Below are 16386 nucleotides of genomic sequence, written 5' to 3' on the forward strand. Positions count from 1 at the left end.
AGACCACCTGAGCACCTGGTGATGTCTGCCCTGGGGCAGGCCACCTGAGCACCTAGTGATGTCTACCCTGGAGACCACCTGAGCACCTGGTGATATCTACCCTGGAGCAGACCACCTGAGCACCTAGTGATGTCTATCCTGGAGCAGACCACCTGAGCACCTAGCGATGTCTACCCTGGAGCAGACCACCTGAGCACCTAGTGATGTCTACCCTGGGGCAGGTCACCTGAGCACCTAGCGATGTCTGCCGTAGCTTTGTGAGCACGTGCTGAAGCTCATGAGTAAGAGAAGAATGGCATGTCTACTGACCCCATGACACTTCATCCTGTTTCATTTTATCTCCTATTACAATTGTTTTGGAGGTCAAGCTGGCAGGGGAGGAATGATGTCTGATGTATGTTCTTATTTCTGGCAGCTCTGGGTGTCATGTTAACAGAAACGTCCTGACCTGGGGGGATGGCTTCTGTAAAGGCCCATGGGAAATGCATTTGTAACTGAAAGCACTTGCAGAGGGCTAGCTGGGGGAGACCCCACACCAGGCATCTTACACCCCTGCTGTACCTAACCCCTTTGACGCAGGCAGGATTCTTATCCCCATTCAACAGATGAAGACTTTTGAGCTCAGAGACCTGAAGTCACATCTGCTGTTAATCAGATAGAAAGTGACTGGGTGGCTTTTCATGGATGTGCTTCCTTCCTACCACGCCTTACACCTTGATTTCAATATTTCACACAGAGGGGTTTCAGGATGGAAAAGGTGGCAGAAATAGCCCTCCCCCCCCCCCATTTTGAGCCATAGGCAGGGATAGTTGTCAAGTGAGACAGGAAAGGGACTGGGCCCAGAAAAGGACAGGCAGAGCAGGAGTCAGAGCATCTCAGCTGCTATTGAAGGCTCAGATGACACCTTTATAAAGGCAGGCCCCAGGTGAGGACTGAGCAGAGGGTATATCACCAAGATCCCAGCCTGAATCCCAGTGAGCAGGCAGTTCAGGAGGCCAAGCTGCACAGCAGGGCCTGAGGCTCAGAGTTCCCATCTGGGTTTCCTGATGTCTTCCAGAATGTGTGCTGTGTGTCTTGGGTCAGCCTGGGATCCCAGTTTAAGAAACTGAGATGGGGCAGGCAAGGTTTCTATGGCCATTGGGTTGTGTCTGTTGTTTAGGAGGGGCCCATAAAAGAGTTCGTGCAACTAAATACTGGATTGTGAGATCTGCATCTGTAAACAAAATTGCCAAGCTTGCCACGAGTTTAAAACCTGCCAACATGATTGCAGTTTTATCTATTATTTTCTGTGTTATTTTCCTGCTAAAAATGCTTTTCCTATCTCTAGCTATCTCGACCTGCTGTCTAACAGCTGGGCTGCAGACAGCCTGACACTGGGCCTGTTTTCGCTAGTTGAACGCTGTGTCTGTGGCCCTCTCTGGCCCTACAATCTTTTCCTAGATGTCTGTGCCCACATGTATGATTCATCAAGTGACCTTAACATTATCATCATATCTGAGATTTGACTCCAATTCTGCCACCTGTCAGCTGTGCAACATGGGATGCTCTCTTACTCTAAGCCTCCTCTTAGAACCACCGAAATGGCTCCAGGTAACGATTCATGTGCTTGGAATGGAGAGATTTCCAAAAGACTTTGTCTGATTCAGAACTTGACTAGCTAGCTATGCCCTTTTGGAGCACAGCTTTCTATTTATCCTGAGAAACAGTATTTATTGGGGTTTTCCAGCTATTAGTCTGAAGGAGGTGATGGCCATTTTAGTATTTTGTTGTATGATGGTGACAGGTGACATTGACGTTACCCTCAGATGACATTTATGGAGTGAAAAGCTATTAGAACATTAAGTCATGTTTGAGGTCAACCATTTCTCCCCTTAGACAGGTACAACAACCAAGATTCAGGCAAGGGAAAAGACTGACCCAGGGCTGTGTCACTGGTCAGAGACCCTTTCGTTCACAGTGTGGAAGACTGACCCAAGGCTATGTCACTGGTCAGAGAGCCCTTCACTCACAGTGTAGAAGACATTCCTCCTGGTGTCAGAGGCCCCTCTGAATACCATGAGGTATCATACATATGATGCCAATTCTCTTACAGTTGGCCTTTAAAGGCATCAATATGTGAAGCCACAGGCCAGTAAATAAAGTCCTGGAAATCAGCATTGTCAGAACACCAACAGCCCTTAAGGATTGTACCCAGCTCCTAGGAACCACCTGGGTTACCACGAATACTGATGAGTAAGCCAGGGTCTCTTTTTCTCCAGGGATTCATCAGAACTTCCCAATTATAGACCTTCAGAGTCATGAAGGACGCTGGAGACCACAGGAGATGAAGAAACTGAGGTCAGAGAATGATGGCCCTCACCAAGGTTACATGGAGGGAGGGGGGTTTACAGAACTGGCATGAAAATCCTGTTCCTAATTCTGTGATTATTATTGTTATTATCCAAGTTGTAGGCGACAAACAGACAAAACAATACCTTAAACAATTAGAAAAATTCTCAAAAATCTATACTGCTTTTTATGGAAGAATTTGGCAAAATCAGGTGTCTCAGTGAATGGATAGCTTAACTCATCCCCAAGAAGGCTTTTCAGGTACTCTCCTCGTACATTTACTCTTCTGCCAACAAACTGCTTCCTGATGGTTGCTGGAAATTTCCTAACAGTGAGCAGGTCTGTTCACAGGCCAGAATCCACAGTGAGAACAGGGTGAGGTAAAGCATTGAACCAGAAGCAGAGGGGAAACATCGCTAGAGAATTCTTGGAAAGCCTCCCAGTGTTGGTCCAATTAGCCTTGTGCTTTGAGGCAATTCATTTCACTACTTGAGTCTTGGTTTCCTCACATATAAACCAGAGAGAATTGTAACACTAATGGTGCTGATATAAATAATAAAAATAGTAATATCTGCTGCGATGATGAAATAAGGTAATAAACGTCGCTGTGCTTTCTTAACTCTGAGACACTATGTTGATAAATGTTCTTGACACCTTGCAGCTGTGATGCAAACACATGGCTCTGTCCCCCTGTGCTTTGGATTTACCACCAAGAACCTAGAGGTGAACAGAATGGACTTGATCTTGGAGGATTCAGAGAAATTCAGATATCCTTTTCCTCTAACTCTTACGGGGGTTGCAGGAGGTCCTGGAGGGATTCAGGAAGGCACTGCAGGGAATATTAGAAACACAGATCCCAGGTGCAGTCAAGTTGCCTGAGTTGCAAGTTTGGGTGTGCCATAACTACTTGCATAGTTCAGGGAAAATTATTTAACCTCGCTGCCTCACTTTTTGTCATCCATAAAACAGGGACACCTCATGGAAATGTAGGGATGAAATGCAACAGCAGACATCGAGCACCCAGTGTGGTGACTCGCACAAAGACTGCCCTTATTTAAGGATGGCTGTCATTGTCCTCATTCTGGAAGTTGCTCCAGAGATCAGCAATGGCAGTGGGAACATACGAAGGGATGTGTCCAGCACTAAATGAGGAAGGCTTTGACTATGTCAAAACTTGTTGCAGCCAGAGGGTGAAAGGAAAAGGAATGATTGAGAGACGTTTGCTCCTCACTCATCTTTCCCTTGGGGTTTTCTGGCCAAGCTTCCCTTTGAAAGACTTCAAGTGAGATGACCTGGGTGCTAGCCCAGGCTCTGTGGTGTAACTTCACATAAGTTGTTTAACCTTTCCAGACCTTAGTGTCCTCATCTGAAAAATGAAGTAGTGGAATGAAGCGACCCTCAGGTCTCTTCCATCTCTACCCTGAGAAGACTAATTGCCCTTTTGGGCAAGTGGCCAAAACAAGCTCTCTAACTTAAGTCTAGCCAGCTGGTCAGCAGGAACCCAGAAGGCCTGACTTCCAGCCCAGGCTTGGGTGATGAGGGAGGGCTGCTCACCCTTCCTGGATTAACTCCTAAAGGAGCCCTTAGCCCACTAGTCACCTTTGCTATTAACCCACCAGCTGCCATCAACATCTGGTCACTCACTTCATAGCTCTAAGTATCAAACCTGGCCCCAGCTTGACCCTGCCCATGACCACTATTCATCTGTCATGGGGCCCCACGATATGAAAGCACTCACTTCCTTCCCACCAGCCTTCCCTGGAATGCACCTGGGAACCAATCACCCAATTGGAGTCATCTGTTTTGCTCACTTACCACCAAACTGCAGAGAGAGGCCAAGTCTCCTTTATTTAATCAATTACGTAGACACAGCCTCAGAGCCTGGTATGTGCACATGTGCACACCGTGGTGGGAGATAGGCATGAGAAGCTTATACTTATCTCTTATCTGTGGACATTACTATTACTATATTACAGATAGATAAGTGGAACTCTGCTCTCAATCCCAGGAAAAAATACAAAATTAAAGTTGCAGACATTCTGAAGTTAACTAGCCTGGCTTCTTCATTGTACAGATGGGAAAATCAGGAGGGTGAACTGATGTGGCCAAGGTGGGATTTGGAGGAATAAGAGAGCTGAGACCAACTCCTACCCAGATTGGACTTCCAATTCAGTTCTTTGCTTGCAACTTCTAGAAAACATTCATGTAGAATGTGTGTGTGTGTGCATGCACACACATTTGGGGGAGTCTCGAGCAGAATAAAGCAGGATCCAGAGGGTATGGTAAAAACCCCAGAATGTGTGTGTATTGGGAGGAGAATGAAGCAGGATCCAGAGGGCATGGTGAAAACCCCAGAATGTGTATGGTGTGTGCATGTGTGCGTGTGTTAGGGGGAGTCTCCAACAGAAAGAAGCAGGACCTAGAGGGCATTGTGTAAACCCCAGAAGTCTGTACCATTGCTCAATGTAACATCTGTCTAAATGGGATCATTCCTGAAACCAGAAGGTTGGAGAAGAGCTCTGAGCAATGTGGTGTCCATGACAAAAGCAGGAGCCTGATGGTCCAGGAAGACCTCAGAATATGCAACTGGCCCTCTCTGAAGAGAGCGAATCTGCTGTGTGTTGGAGGTGAACATGGGGTTCCATTTCCCCCATTCTCAAACACAGGCAGATACCAAGTTTCCCCTAGCATGGACCCTGTGCCCCTCGGAGACTCCCAGTCCAGTGTTGGAGGGATGAACTTGCCATACCTAACTCTTAACAGAGGTAGACCCTAGAGTGGCCTTGGGGACACAAAACAAGGGAGTTTCTTTTTGCCTGGGAGGACCAGAGGCTCACAGAGGAAGCAACTTGTTGACCACATCTTGAAGTATGAAAGGATTTTGACAGATCGTAAAAGTTTAGCTAGGAAGTCTGTTGAGAATAGAGGAGGGAATAAAGTTATTCTGAGCAGGCAGGGAACTAACATTGCTTAGGTAAGGAGAGCTGTATAAATTTTGAAGCTGGACTGCATGAGATTAAACCCCAGGTCAGATAATAGCCTGGTTAAAGGTAAAATGCTTCCATACCTCAAAGGACACACTAGAGACTTAAAAGAGTTTTAAGGAAGAACTTTCTAGCAAATGGAGCCATGCCACCAATACCTAGGCTATTGGCTTCTCTCTGTGCTCTGGACACATGCAAATCTGTCCTCATAGTCTTCATAATAATGCAACAACTATAATCATTCCCATTTTAAGGATGACAGACAAAGAGTGTGGGTAGTGGCTGAAGGTGAGAAAACTCACAAGAATCAGAGCTGGGAATAAAATCTATGTCTCAGCTCCCAAGCATAGGCCCCTCAGCCTACTGTTCTTTGTTTTGCTTTCAGGTCAAGGCTAGAGACCTTTCGCTTGGATGTTACAGAGATTTAAATACCCAATGTGGAAGGGAACTAAAGATGGGTTTCCAAACCTAGTCCTATAATCCAGTGACTCCAGAATCTCATTTGTAAGATGCTGCTGTCCGGGTGACCATGAGGCAACTAGACTGAGGTTGGCTGTGGGTCCATCCACACAGGGAAGGCATTGCTCCCACATTGAAGGGCCTTTGGGATGGCACAAATCTGACCCAAGGTACTTAAGTGATGGGACTAACGTGGGAGGGAATGCTTTGCAAATCTAGTGAGAACAACTAACCTCTGTTGCAGAGGAGTTAGAGTGGGCTCTGCCCAGCAGATGGCCTAGGTTTGAATCTCTACTTTGCCACTAGTGCTGGGGGGAATCATTGACTTCTCCAGGCCTCAGTTTCCTCTTCCTAGAGATGTGGCTATCTGACCAGACTACTACAAGCCCTGACAGCTCAGAATTTCTAAGAATTTCACACAAATTATTCTAGTCATCTACTCAGATGGGCTGGTTAAAGTCCTGTTAATTTGAGGTCTCTTCCAACACAAAATCTTACATCTTTGGTTGCTCTTGACAAAACATTCCATTTTCAGAGGATTTCCTCATTTTTTCCCCACTCTTGATCAGTCATTTTCCTGAATGTGTTTTGGACACACATCTTTCTAGGTTAGTTAGGAATACTCTGTATACATTATCTGAGATGTCCCAAAGCTGTCAAAATGGAAATTCCTTTGCTCACTCCAGTCTGTGGAATGCCTTTTTAGGTTAAGAAGAGAAAATAAGCCCGCCCAAAGTAGATCCAATCATAACTTTGAGCCCTCAGCCAAAGTAAGTCCAGCCCAGAAACTGTTCTCCTCTTAGACACATTTCTTTCTTGAAACCAATTAATACAGCTTCAAAAATGAGAGGGCTTGTGAAAATGTCCTTAGCCTTTGCTAAAGCAGAGAACATCACAGACTGGAAAGCTCTGGGCTGGGAATTCAGAGACTCGCGTTTGCTCCTTATTTGGCCCTGGACGACTGAGCAGGTACTGTGAGCTCCTCTAGTGAGAACATGACCGGGAGGCAAAAGGGAACAAGATGCGAGTTCCCCAACTTCTGAGCGTGTATAGTCTGGAAGAGTGATGACACAGGACTGCAAAAAACTAAGACACAAGGAAAGGTGTGACAGCAGAGGTGTGACAGCTGTGGAGCCATTAAACTTCCTCATAGAGAATATGGCGATGGAGTGAGGCCCACCACCTGCCCGCTGCCTTCATGTGGAGTTACACTGTGATCACCAGCCGCTAGCCTGGAGGGCTTGCTAAGTGGTATCCACAAAGGAACACTACAAAATCTGAGAGCTAAAAATAAAGTAAAATAAAATAATAAATCTGAGAGGTATACCTTGTTTTTGCTAAAACTGAGAAAAGCCGTCTATTTGGTTTTGAGATTTCAGGAAGCCTAGAGAGAATTCTCTCCCCAGGACCCACTGGAGTTTCAGGGGCACCACAGTCATGTACAGAACAGTCATACACGTGGTTAAGAAGCACCTTTGGACAGATGTTGGGGCCCCTCAGACCTATGATAAAAGTGAACCAGGCTAAAATCTGTGAGGGGCAAAGAGCTCACCACGTTGTAGATAGTCCTGAGATGAGTGACTGCGTGGTAGATAGACAGACAACAGTGCCATTTAACAGGAAGATCTGGGCCTTTGCAGATAAAGCAGGTGGGCTTTAGGAAGACAGTTGCAAAGGAAGGAAAACCAAACTGAATGGGGGCAAATGGGAAGAGAAAGGAGGGCCTGCTTCCAGTTTCTGTTCTGTTGCATCTCAGGGCAGCCTTGACACTGCTGACCCGCTCAGCTAAGAATTCTTTACTCCTTGGGCTTCTGTGGCTCCATCCCTTCTGGGGTGTCTCTCCCCTCTCCCTGTTTTTCAGGCTCCTCTTCCTCCTTTTACCTCTTAAATGCAACATCCTGGATCGCCCCTAGGTTTTCAACCTACAATCACCACTTTCAACCTCAATTTCTCAAGGTGCTTCTCTCCCCCAGGTCAACACCTGGATTTAGAAGTCCTCTGCACCTGGAAGCCCTGAAGACATTTCCAGTTTAATTTCAGCTGGGATCTTACCCCCTTCACTCCTCCCTCTACTCACAGCCGCCTCTCCCGGCCAAAGGCTTCTCTTGTCTGTTTCACCAATGGCAGCTCCACCCACTCAATCACTCAAACTAGAGACTCTGGAGTAGGCGACCTGGTGGTGCTCACTCTAGTCTAGAATCCCTTCCAGATTCCCTTCCTTCCTTTCCTCTTCCAGCCCAAGCGCATCACCTGCAGGGGCCATGCACCAACCCTGAACAAACCCAGAATCACTGTTTCTCCAGCCTCACCCCTGCTGCTTCCTCCCAGGTCCCCTGCAGCCTGTGTCACAGAGGCTATTCCTGGCCTATTCCTGACAGGCTTTGGCACTTGCAGCCTCTGTGTCCAGAACACACTTCTCATGGATGTCAGGGTGCCCTGGAGTCCAAGGCCAGGCTCGGTTGTCTCATCTTCAAACCATCGCCCGTCCAGAGCCCTCCGCAGAGCTGCTGGCCCTCTGTGTTGCTGGGCACACTGAGCATACCTGCGCCGCTGCACCTGTTACAGTGCCGCGTGCTTGTGTCTTTCTGCAGAGCTGCTTGAGGGAAGGGAATGTGTCCTAGATGTCCTCATCCCTGACAGGCCTCCAGACAAACAAGCACAATGGAGAGGGGATGAATGTTTGTACTTTCTCCAGGGTGGGGGCAGGGGAGTGACTAGGCAGATAGGGATGCAGGGGGCCCTGGGAGAGGGAGGTGGGGGTGGGGCTACAACCAGGTTAGCAGGAGGAAAGATACCGCCGCCAGGGGTGACCCTTTCCACTTCTGCCTGTTTCTTCCTGTCTTACCATGTGCGTCTCTTTCTGTCTCTGTCCGTTTATCTGTCTCTCTTTCTTTCCCTTCTGTCAGTGTCTTTCTGTCTCTGTCTGTGATAATTGTTTTAAGTGGGTCTCTTTAGACTTGTTTTTCTCACCTTTGTAGCTCACTTAGTATCTCTTAGTATCTTTTATTCTGACCTTTTTTTTCCTGCCTTTCCTTCCTTACTAGCTACAAACACAGACATAAATTATTTAAATCTATTAAATGGCTCTATGTGTGTCTTCATTTTAAAGGTATATGACTAAAAGGAGCATTTTGAACTTGTATCTCTTTATCAACTGCTTTTTAGTGACGTTCTGTAAACAGAATGAGTCCATTGCCTCCCAGCAGGTCCTGGCCCTCTGGGTGACCACTGGTCCCTGAGTCTCAGTCTTGTGTGACTGCAGCATTGCTGTCCCCTTTGGGACTAGGCCTTTGTGGTGAAGGCATCCAGAGGTCCTTTGCTTACTCTGCTGTAGATAACAATACAGGGACACAAATGAGGAAAGAACTTGACCTAGCCTGTCAGGGGCAGAGGAATTGGTGAGGAAGCTTTCCAGCCTAACGACGGTCCACAAGGGAGCTGGGAGTTCTTTAGCACCGCCGCCAGGCTCTGAGGGCTGGAATGGCTGAGCATGAGCAGCACATTAAATATGTCATTTCAGAAATGTGATCAAGCTGACTTCCTGCAAGAGCTAAGGAGCAAATCCCGCATGGGGCCAGAGGGCTTTGTGTTTTCCATTTTTGATTCTGTGTTAGGCTAACTTTTTTTGAGACAGAAAGACATTTAATTTACCCTGTCTTTACAATCAAAGAAATTGATACATTAACAGCATGGGTGGTGGCAGCGGCAGCAGCAGCGGGGAAAGTAATTAAAAAAATCTAATTTTTCTTTCTAAAAGCACCCGGCCCTAAATTGGCCAGGTCCCCGCGGACTGGGAAACACACAAAGTTTGAATAGAACTTTTATTCAAAGCCCAACAATGGCTTTGCTGTGCTTGGATGCTGGGAGGAACACGGTCTTCCAGGAGTCTGTGTTCCGTACATGGGGGCTGCAGAGATGAGGGTTTGTAGGAGTTTCTCAGGGCAGCCGCAACAAAGCCTCACAAACTGGATGGCTTCAAATAACAGAAACTTATTCTCTCTCCATTCTACAGGCCAGAAGTTCAAAACCAAGGAGTTGGCAGAGCCATGCTCCCTCCGAAGCTCTAGGAGAATCTATTGCCTCCTCTCTCAGCTTCCAGGGTCACCAGCTGTCCTTGGCGTTCCCTGCCTTGTAGACGCACCCCTCTGCCTCTGACTCTGCTGTCATGTGGGGTTTGCCCTGTGTCTGTGTCTCTGTTTTCTCTTCTTACGAGGACATTAGTTACATCGGATTACTGCCCATTCTAACCCAGGACAGCTTCATTTTTATTTGATTATATCTATAAAGACACTAATTCCAAAGAAGGTACATTCATAGGTACTGCTGGGTTAGGACTTTAACATGCCCTTTTGGGAGATACTATGCTACCCACAACAATGACTATAGTCTGGGGTGTGGAGAAGAAGGGAGAGAAGACAAGGCCAGCCTATGTCCCTGCTTAGGAGGAGCTGGATGACCTGGCCTGCCTGGGGTCATCTCCGTTGGGCCATAAGTCTTGGTCCCCTAGATGCCCAAGGTCTTTAGTTTTATATCCACCATTCAGCTCAAACAACAGGTTGTCCAGGAAGCGAGAATGCCCTCCAAGGAGAGGGGCTCAACTTTGAAATAACTCCACAATGTGATAGAAAGAACACCCAACTTGGAGTCAGGAAGTCTAGGGTCACTCTTCTAACTGCTCACTGTAGAGATAAACACCCCATGCTTAGACATGGCAGTTCGCTTCAATGTGCTCGCCCAGGAGATTGATTCTGAGAAAGATTTCTTCAAAGATCGAGCTTCTGCACCTGCCTATAGATATGCAGAAATATGCAGAATAACTCTCTTTAGAAGAGATCATGGAGAATCAGGCCAGGGTGCAGCTGGAAGCTAGAATACATGTTCTTGAGCTGGGTTCTGTTCTCTGTCTTCTTCCTTCATTAACATTATAATCTCTAGTTTCGATTTGGGCCAGCAAGAATAGACAGTCAGTCTCCTTTATGTTTTTACTTTAAACAAAATCAATTGTATATGTGTTCACACTGAATTGTAAGCTTAATGGTAGCTTCCTAATGTTACTTCACTTCTTTGTATCTGTGTTAAATTCTTACAGAATGTTTGAAAGTATATAAGATAATCAGTAAAGTCAGGCCTGGTCGCTGACCGGAGTGAGTCTCGACCTCCCTTCAAATCAATCATCCCATCTGCAGTTCCTTTTCCTGCGTCTCCGATCAGAGGCTCCAAGAACACTTTCAGCTCACCTGCCCCATGCATTGAAAGCCCACTAGTGAATTCCTTTGACCTTCAATTTGCATTTCTGTAAAAATGAAATATAAACTAATTTCTATCTCCTGCAATTTTAAATGCAAAAAATGGGTATGAAAGAGTGCAAAGTTCATATTGTTGTTGTTGATATTTAAAGATATGAAAATTTCCTTTCTCTTACTTAACATGGGGCTGAATCTTTGGTCATCCTGTTTAAAATGCTGATCTGATTCTCCCCCAACTCAAAGTGGGCAACTATGAATTAAAGTTGGAAGGACACCATCTGTCTCTGTGGCTCTAGGACTCAAGGTGATCAAAACTCCCTTTCCAAAGTCCTCCCGGTGGCCTCAGTCTCTCAGCATCTGGTGCTACTATGGGAAAGATTTTTATCTGGTTAGGTAGTTAAAGCCTAATCTTTTAGACAAGTGAATAAATAAGTCTAAAGGCACTAGTGCTGGTGATAAAAGGGGGAGACGTCTTTCTTTAAATGTCCTTTCTCATTCAAAGCCTTGGGGGAGGAACGTGCGGCTCTCTGTTCACTGATGATAAAATTACTGGGCTCCTGTCATTCAAGACAGAGGCCAGAAAGAACTGGAATTGGTACCAAATGCCACTGAAGAGAGTATATTTTACACAACATAAAAGGCCCCAACGCAAATGAGAAGAAATATGGGGAGCCTTCAAAAAGGTAGGTCAAACTTTTTCCTGAAGCAGATAATTACAGGCTAGGGGTGAGTAAATCTTATTAGCCTCTCTCTACTCCATCTCTACTCATAAAACACTGGTAGGAAAAAGCCACACTCAATTGAGGACTGGACAGCTTGCCTGAGAGAGGACCAGCTGGCCTCTGTCCATCACGATGACTGTGGCCAAGTTGTTGACGTCCACTCTCAGGGCCCCCTGCCACAACCCCCCCATGATGCAGGAGAGATAACCAATAAAGCCTGGAGTTCCAGGATGCAGGACAGATAGCCAGTCAAGTCCGGACTTGCTGAGACTTGGTGACATCTCGCTGTCTGAAGAACTATCCCTTCAGGCGGCAATTTTCCAGTCAAATTTCTCTGCCCAAGTTTGAGGCCTTAAAATTAATGAAGTTGTTAACATTTCTTAAAATGTCTTTCACGGCAGTTGAAAAGTATGGATTTATCACCCATGAGCCTGCTAGCCTCTTTGGTCCATAGACCTATGGGCTGAGTCATTCCCCCCGTAAAGAACATACTGATACTGACAGGGTCCAGACTCTTGGCCTCAACTCTCCCTTCAGCTTGTTCTGCACTGGGTCTCAAGGCCAGGTCTCAAGGTTTGTGCTCTGAGGCCGGCCCACAGAAACTGTTTCCCATGGCTGTGGGCATCACCGCCTCCAGCACGATTTCTCTGGCCTGTGAACCCTGGGAGGGCAGGGCCGAGCTGGTACTTGTCTTTGTATTTGCATCACCTCCAGCATCTGGCTCACAGAGGTGGTGATGGCAGTGGGATCTTCATAAATCTCAGCCAAATTAAATATGGCAGGAAGATAAAAAAGTGCTGGAATTAGCTGAGTGCTCAGCAAGGGCACCAATCAAGAATGGGCTCCCCCCCTTCCCGGCTGTGATCAATGAGGCTGACTTTAGTGCCCTCACGCAGCATTTGGGCAATGACTGGTTAATGGGTTGGGTCCTCTACTCTGCTAAGAAGGGTTTCTAGGCCCCAAGGAGAGGTGGCACAAGATCTTGGAGAACGTTCACACCTATTCCATTGCCCCAAGGTGGTAAGCCAGCCCACTCCCGTTTTATAGGCGAGGAAGATGAGGCTGACAGAGATCAGGTGGGTTCATCAGGGCCAAGCAGTGGGTGGGGGGCAGCTTAATATGCCCCAGTGGTTTTCCTCTTTCAGCTTGCAACCTCTTCCAAGGAACGAATACTATGTCTGTTGCCCTGTGTGGCATGCAGGAGGCAGACCTGCCTTCTTTGGACATGCTGTATTTCATAAAAGTTGCTCTCCTATGGAGATACTGAATGACTTTGGGAGCAAACGCAAAAGTGTTATCTGAAGACCTGTCGGATTGCAAATCTGGTTATGAAGCATTAACAATGTAAAGGACCAGATTTCAATTATTCATAAATACTTGCCCTTATCATAAGATGGCACTCGGTGTCTGGCTTAAATAAAATTAAGAAGTAGTTCTTATCTGGAATCTTCTGAGGACCACCAATCTTTCTCACTAGGATATGTGGTAGTAACAGGAAACATCCCAGCACAGAATAGCATTCTGAACTACCCTAGCAGGGTTTGATGTGTTTATTTTTTTAAGGTTGAGATTAAAGATATAGTTAATATGAAGCAAGAATATTGCAGATGGGAGACAGCAGGCTTTGGACTGAGAGCTTTTCTAAAGCGAGTGGACCATCTCTGCTAGGTGCATTTTAATAGCTCAGGCCCAAGGGCAGAGACTAAGAAACAAGAATAAGTAAATATGCCCAAAAGGGAATCTAGAACTCAGCGCTGCACTGGGTTCATAAATACTTAATTGAATGAGGCCTGATGAATGAGTTTCCTCTCTGGAGGCCTTCTGTGTTCATTCATCATAAATGAGTCTTTATGAATGTCTTCTCTGTAATGGATATAGTGGAGAGCAAAGCTTAGTGCCTGCCCTCACGGGGTTCACCCCAGAGGAGTTCAAGAAAAAGAAAAATGTTCACCCAGAAATGCATCACCTCTCCTCCAAAACTGTTTTATCTACTTCAGAGCCCCAGCTGCTCTGAGCTGTTAGGATGAGCACTGAGGGGAAGGAACCTTACACCATGTAAAGATGGCCTCCTGAGGGCTCCTAGGACAGGTCCCCAGCTGAGAAGGTGGCCCCTGGGAGAAAAAGTGAATTAGGGAAGAATTCCGGGTTTACATCTAGAGAAGCCACTCTGTGTGATCTTAGTAAGCTCAGTTTCTACATCTGTAAAAATGGAATTGGACTTGCTCTCTTTACCTCTAAAGCTGTTGCAAAATGTGCTAAAATAGTAACAAAGGACATGTTTAGTAAACTGCAAGGAGTTAGCCACACATAAGGGGCCCTGGAAGACCTGTGACCTTCATAATAACAATCCCCGCTTAAGAGATCATGATTGGTAAAAATTCCATGGTTAGAACCCTACATTCATCAGATGAGATCAATGCATAACATTTCCTAATTGAGAGGAAGTGGTGGGAGTAGCATGTACCATAAAGGCTGAAGGGAAGGGATTTGGCAGCAACAAAGCCCTTGGCATCCACAAGGATACATAATGCAGCTAGAATGGGCTCGCTGGAATGGTCTGGTGGGGTTAGGATCTGTTGGGAGACAGAGGGCACAGAAAGACTTATTTTACACATAGAGGGGCTGAGGTTTCCCTGCGGCACTATGAGCCACCCCCCGAAACTGGAGGAGTCCTTAATTATGAGATGGTGATGGTGCAGCACAAAGAACTAACAAAAATATACTTACCTTTGTGTCCTCTTAATATTTTGAAATAAAAAATAAAATTTTCACCAGTTCAGACAACAATACAATGTATAATTTACATGCTTACCATATCGACTGCGATGAGACAGGAAAGGGAAGGAATCTTTCATTATCCAGGTCAGATTCCATGCAAAATGGTCAGGGGGAAGAGAAGGCATGTTTGTTGGTGACTCCACATTGCCATGACCTAGACCTAAAAAACAAAGAAGAGAACACTGATGATATCCTTAGCTTGTGTCTTGGAGGCTGGTACTTGATATCAATCATAAAGAAAGTGCATGAGAGACTTCCATGACACTCATTGAAAAGATGAGGACAAAAAGTGTTGCACCACTAGTAGTTTGAGTTGACTTCAGAACCTTAATGCAGATTTTTTAACACAGGTCATCAGATCTCAAAGTCGGAAAGTTGCAACCAAGGCCTTGCTGAGGGTCTGTGGGAGAGTAACTAGCAGCCAGGTGACTTAATGGCTCGGGCTACTAGGTCCACCCAAAGTCTATCCTTCCTATAAGATTGGTGCAGCTTCACAAAGAACTCCAATTCATCCTAAGTAATCCTGTATCTCTACTTCATGTTCAGACTTATAACATTGTCTAATGCTCATTGGGGTTACCGCCTTAGCAATGAGAGGGTTGAAATTGCGCTCAGACATTATAAGGTCTTAACAATAAGTTATAACTCATAAGTTATAAGGTCTTAACAATTACTTTATTTTCAAGGTAGGGGAAGAAGCTAAGTGATTGGGGTTTTCCCACAGTCAAGAAGTTAGGGAGGCAAAAGGATTATGATATCTGATGAGAGGGAGAGAAGGGTTGAGAGAAAAGCAGTGGCGCTGCATTATTGCTTTCCTTAGCAATCCCTCAAGTGGGTTCTGCGTGCGAAAAGTCATTACAATATATCTACAAATCAAATGAGCGCACGCCGCATGCGCTCACACAGCGCTGCCCAGAAAATCCCCAGCTCAATCAGTATTTGCTAATGTTTTATGGCAGACAAAGCTTTTCTGTTAGAGGAGGAAGGATTTGAGAATTACAGCTGTTTAGTAGACAGATGTGTAGCGAGACTGAGGGCAGGGAGGAAGGGAAGGAAACTAGACTTTCTTCTGCAGCTTCCCTGGTACAGCCACGATGCTGGGCTCTTGGCCTACATGATGTCACGTGATATGCACAGTGGCTCTCTGACGTGGGAATTATTGTCTCCTGTGGATGATAACAGGGTGATGCATCCACCTTTCTGGATGCAACAAGTAAGGCTCAGTAGGGCAAGTGAGGGACTCAGGAGCCGAGCCCAGGTCTGCTCTACCCTGAGTGGGCTGGTCTGCTCCTCTTGCAGAAACTGTTAAGCCATTTGGGTGATAGTGTGAAGAAGAAGAGAAAGAAAAGGCAGCAGGGGCAGCAGGAGCACTTTTCCAGCTGTCTGCTCTGTGGTCGCTTCCACATCAGCCCAGCACCACCTCCTCCAGGTCCCGGTCTCGGCCTCCAACTCCCTTTCAGGATCAGTTCTACTTCACACACTTCAAGGACATCTCTGGCCTGGTGTGGACTTTGGTTTCCAGACCCCTCTGTGGGTCTGTCCTTGGGTAACTCTGGCCCCAGGACCTTGTGTCCTGAGACTGGACCAGGGTGGGCATGCTGTGGTCTCCTTCTGCCTTCCGTAGATCTGACTTGGAAGTGCTAACTCTGGGTATCTAGACAAAGCTTTGCTTTCCTCCCACATTTGGTCTATAGAGCTCAGAACTGGATTAATTGGTGCCAGAGACATTTTCCCACAGCAGTTCTTCAAAATGGCTGTGAGGAAGCACACTGGAGGGGCCAGGGCTGTGTGAGAAGCCATCTCAGGGAGAAGCCATCTCAGAGAGAAGCCATCTCAGGGAGAAGCCATCTCAGGGAGAAGCCATCTCAG

General features: G+C 46.4%; 1 protein-coding gene across 1 annotated transcript in view; it reads right to left on the reverse strand.

The window, feature by feature from the left end:
- ALK (ALK receptor tyrosine kinase) overlaps window positions 1-16386 on the reverse strand; it is a 701480-nt gene that overhangs the window by 481467 nt on the left and 203627 nt on the right. The window contains exon 2 of the mRNA XM_003787498.2: window positions 14552-14671. Within this exon, the coding sequence (XP_003787546.1) occupies window positions 14552-14671 (120 nt within the window). The remainder of the gene's footprint in view (window positions 1-14551; window positions 14672-16386) is intronic.

The sequence above is a fragment of the Otolemur garnettii genome, unplaced genomic scaffold, assembly GCF_000181295.1.
Source record: "Otolemur garnettii isolate 467f Iridium unplaced genomic scaffold, OtoGar3 scaffold00022, whole genome shotgun sequence".
Lineage (NCBI taxonomy): Eukaryota > Metazoa > Chordata > Mammalia > Primates > Galagidae > Otolemur > Otolemur garnettii.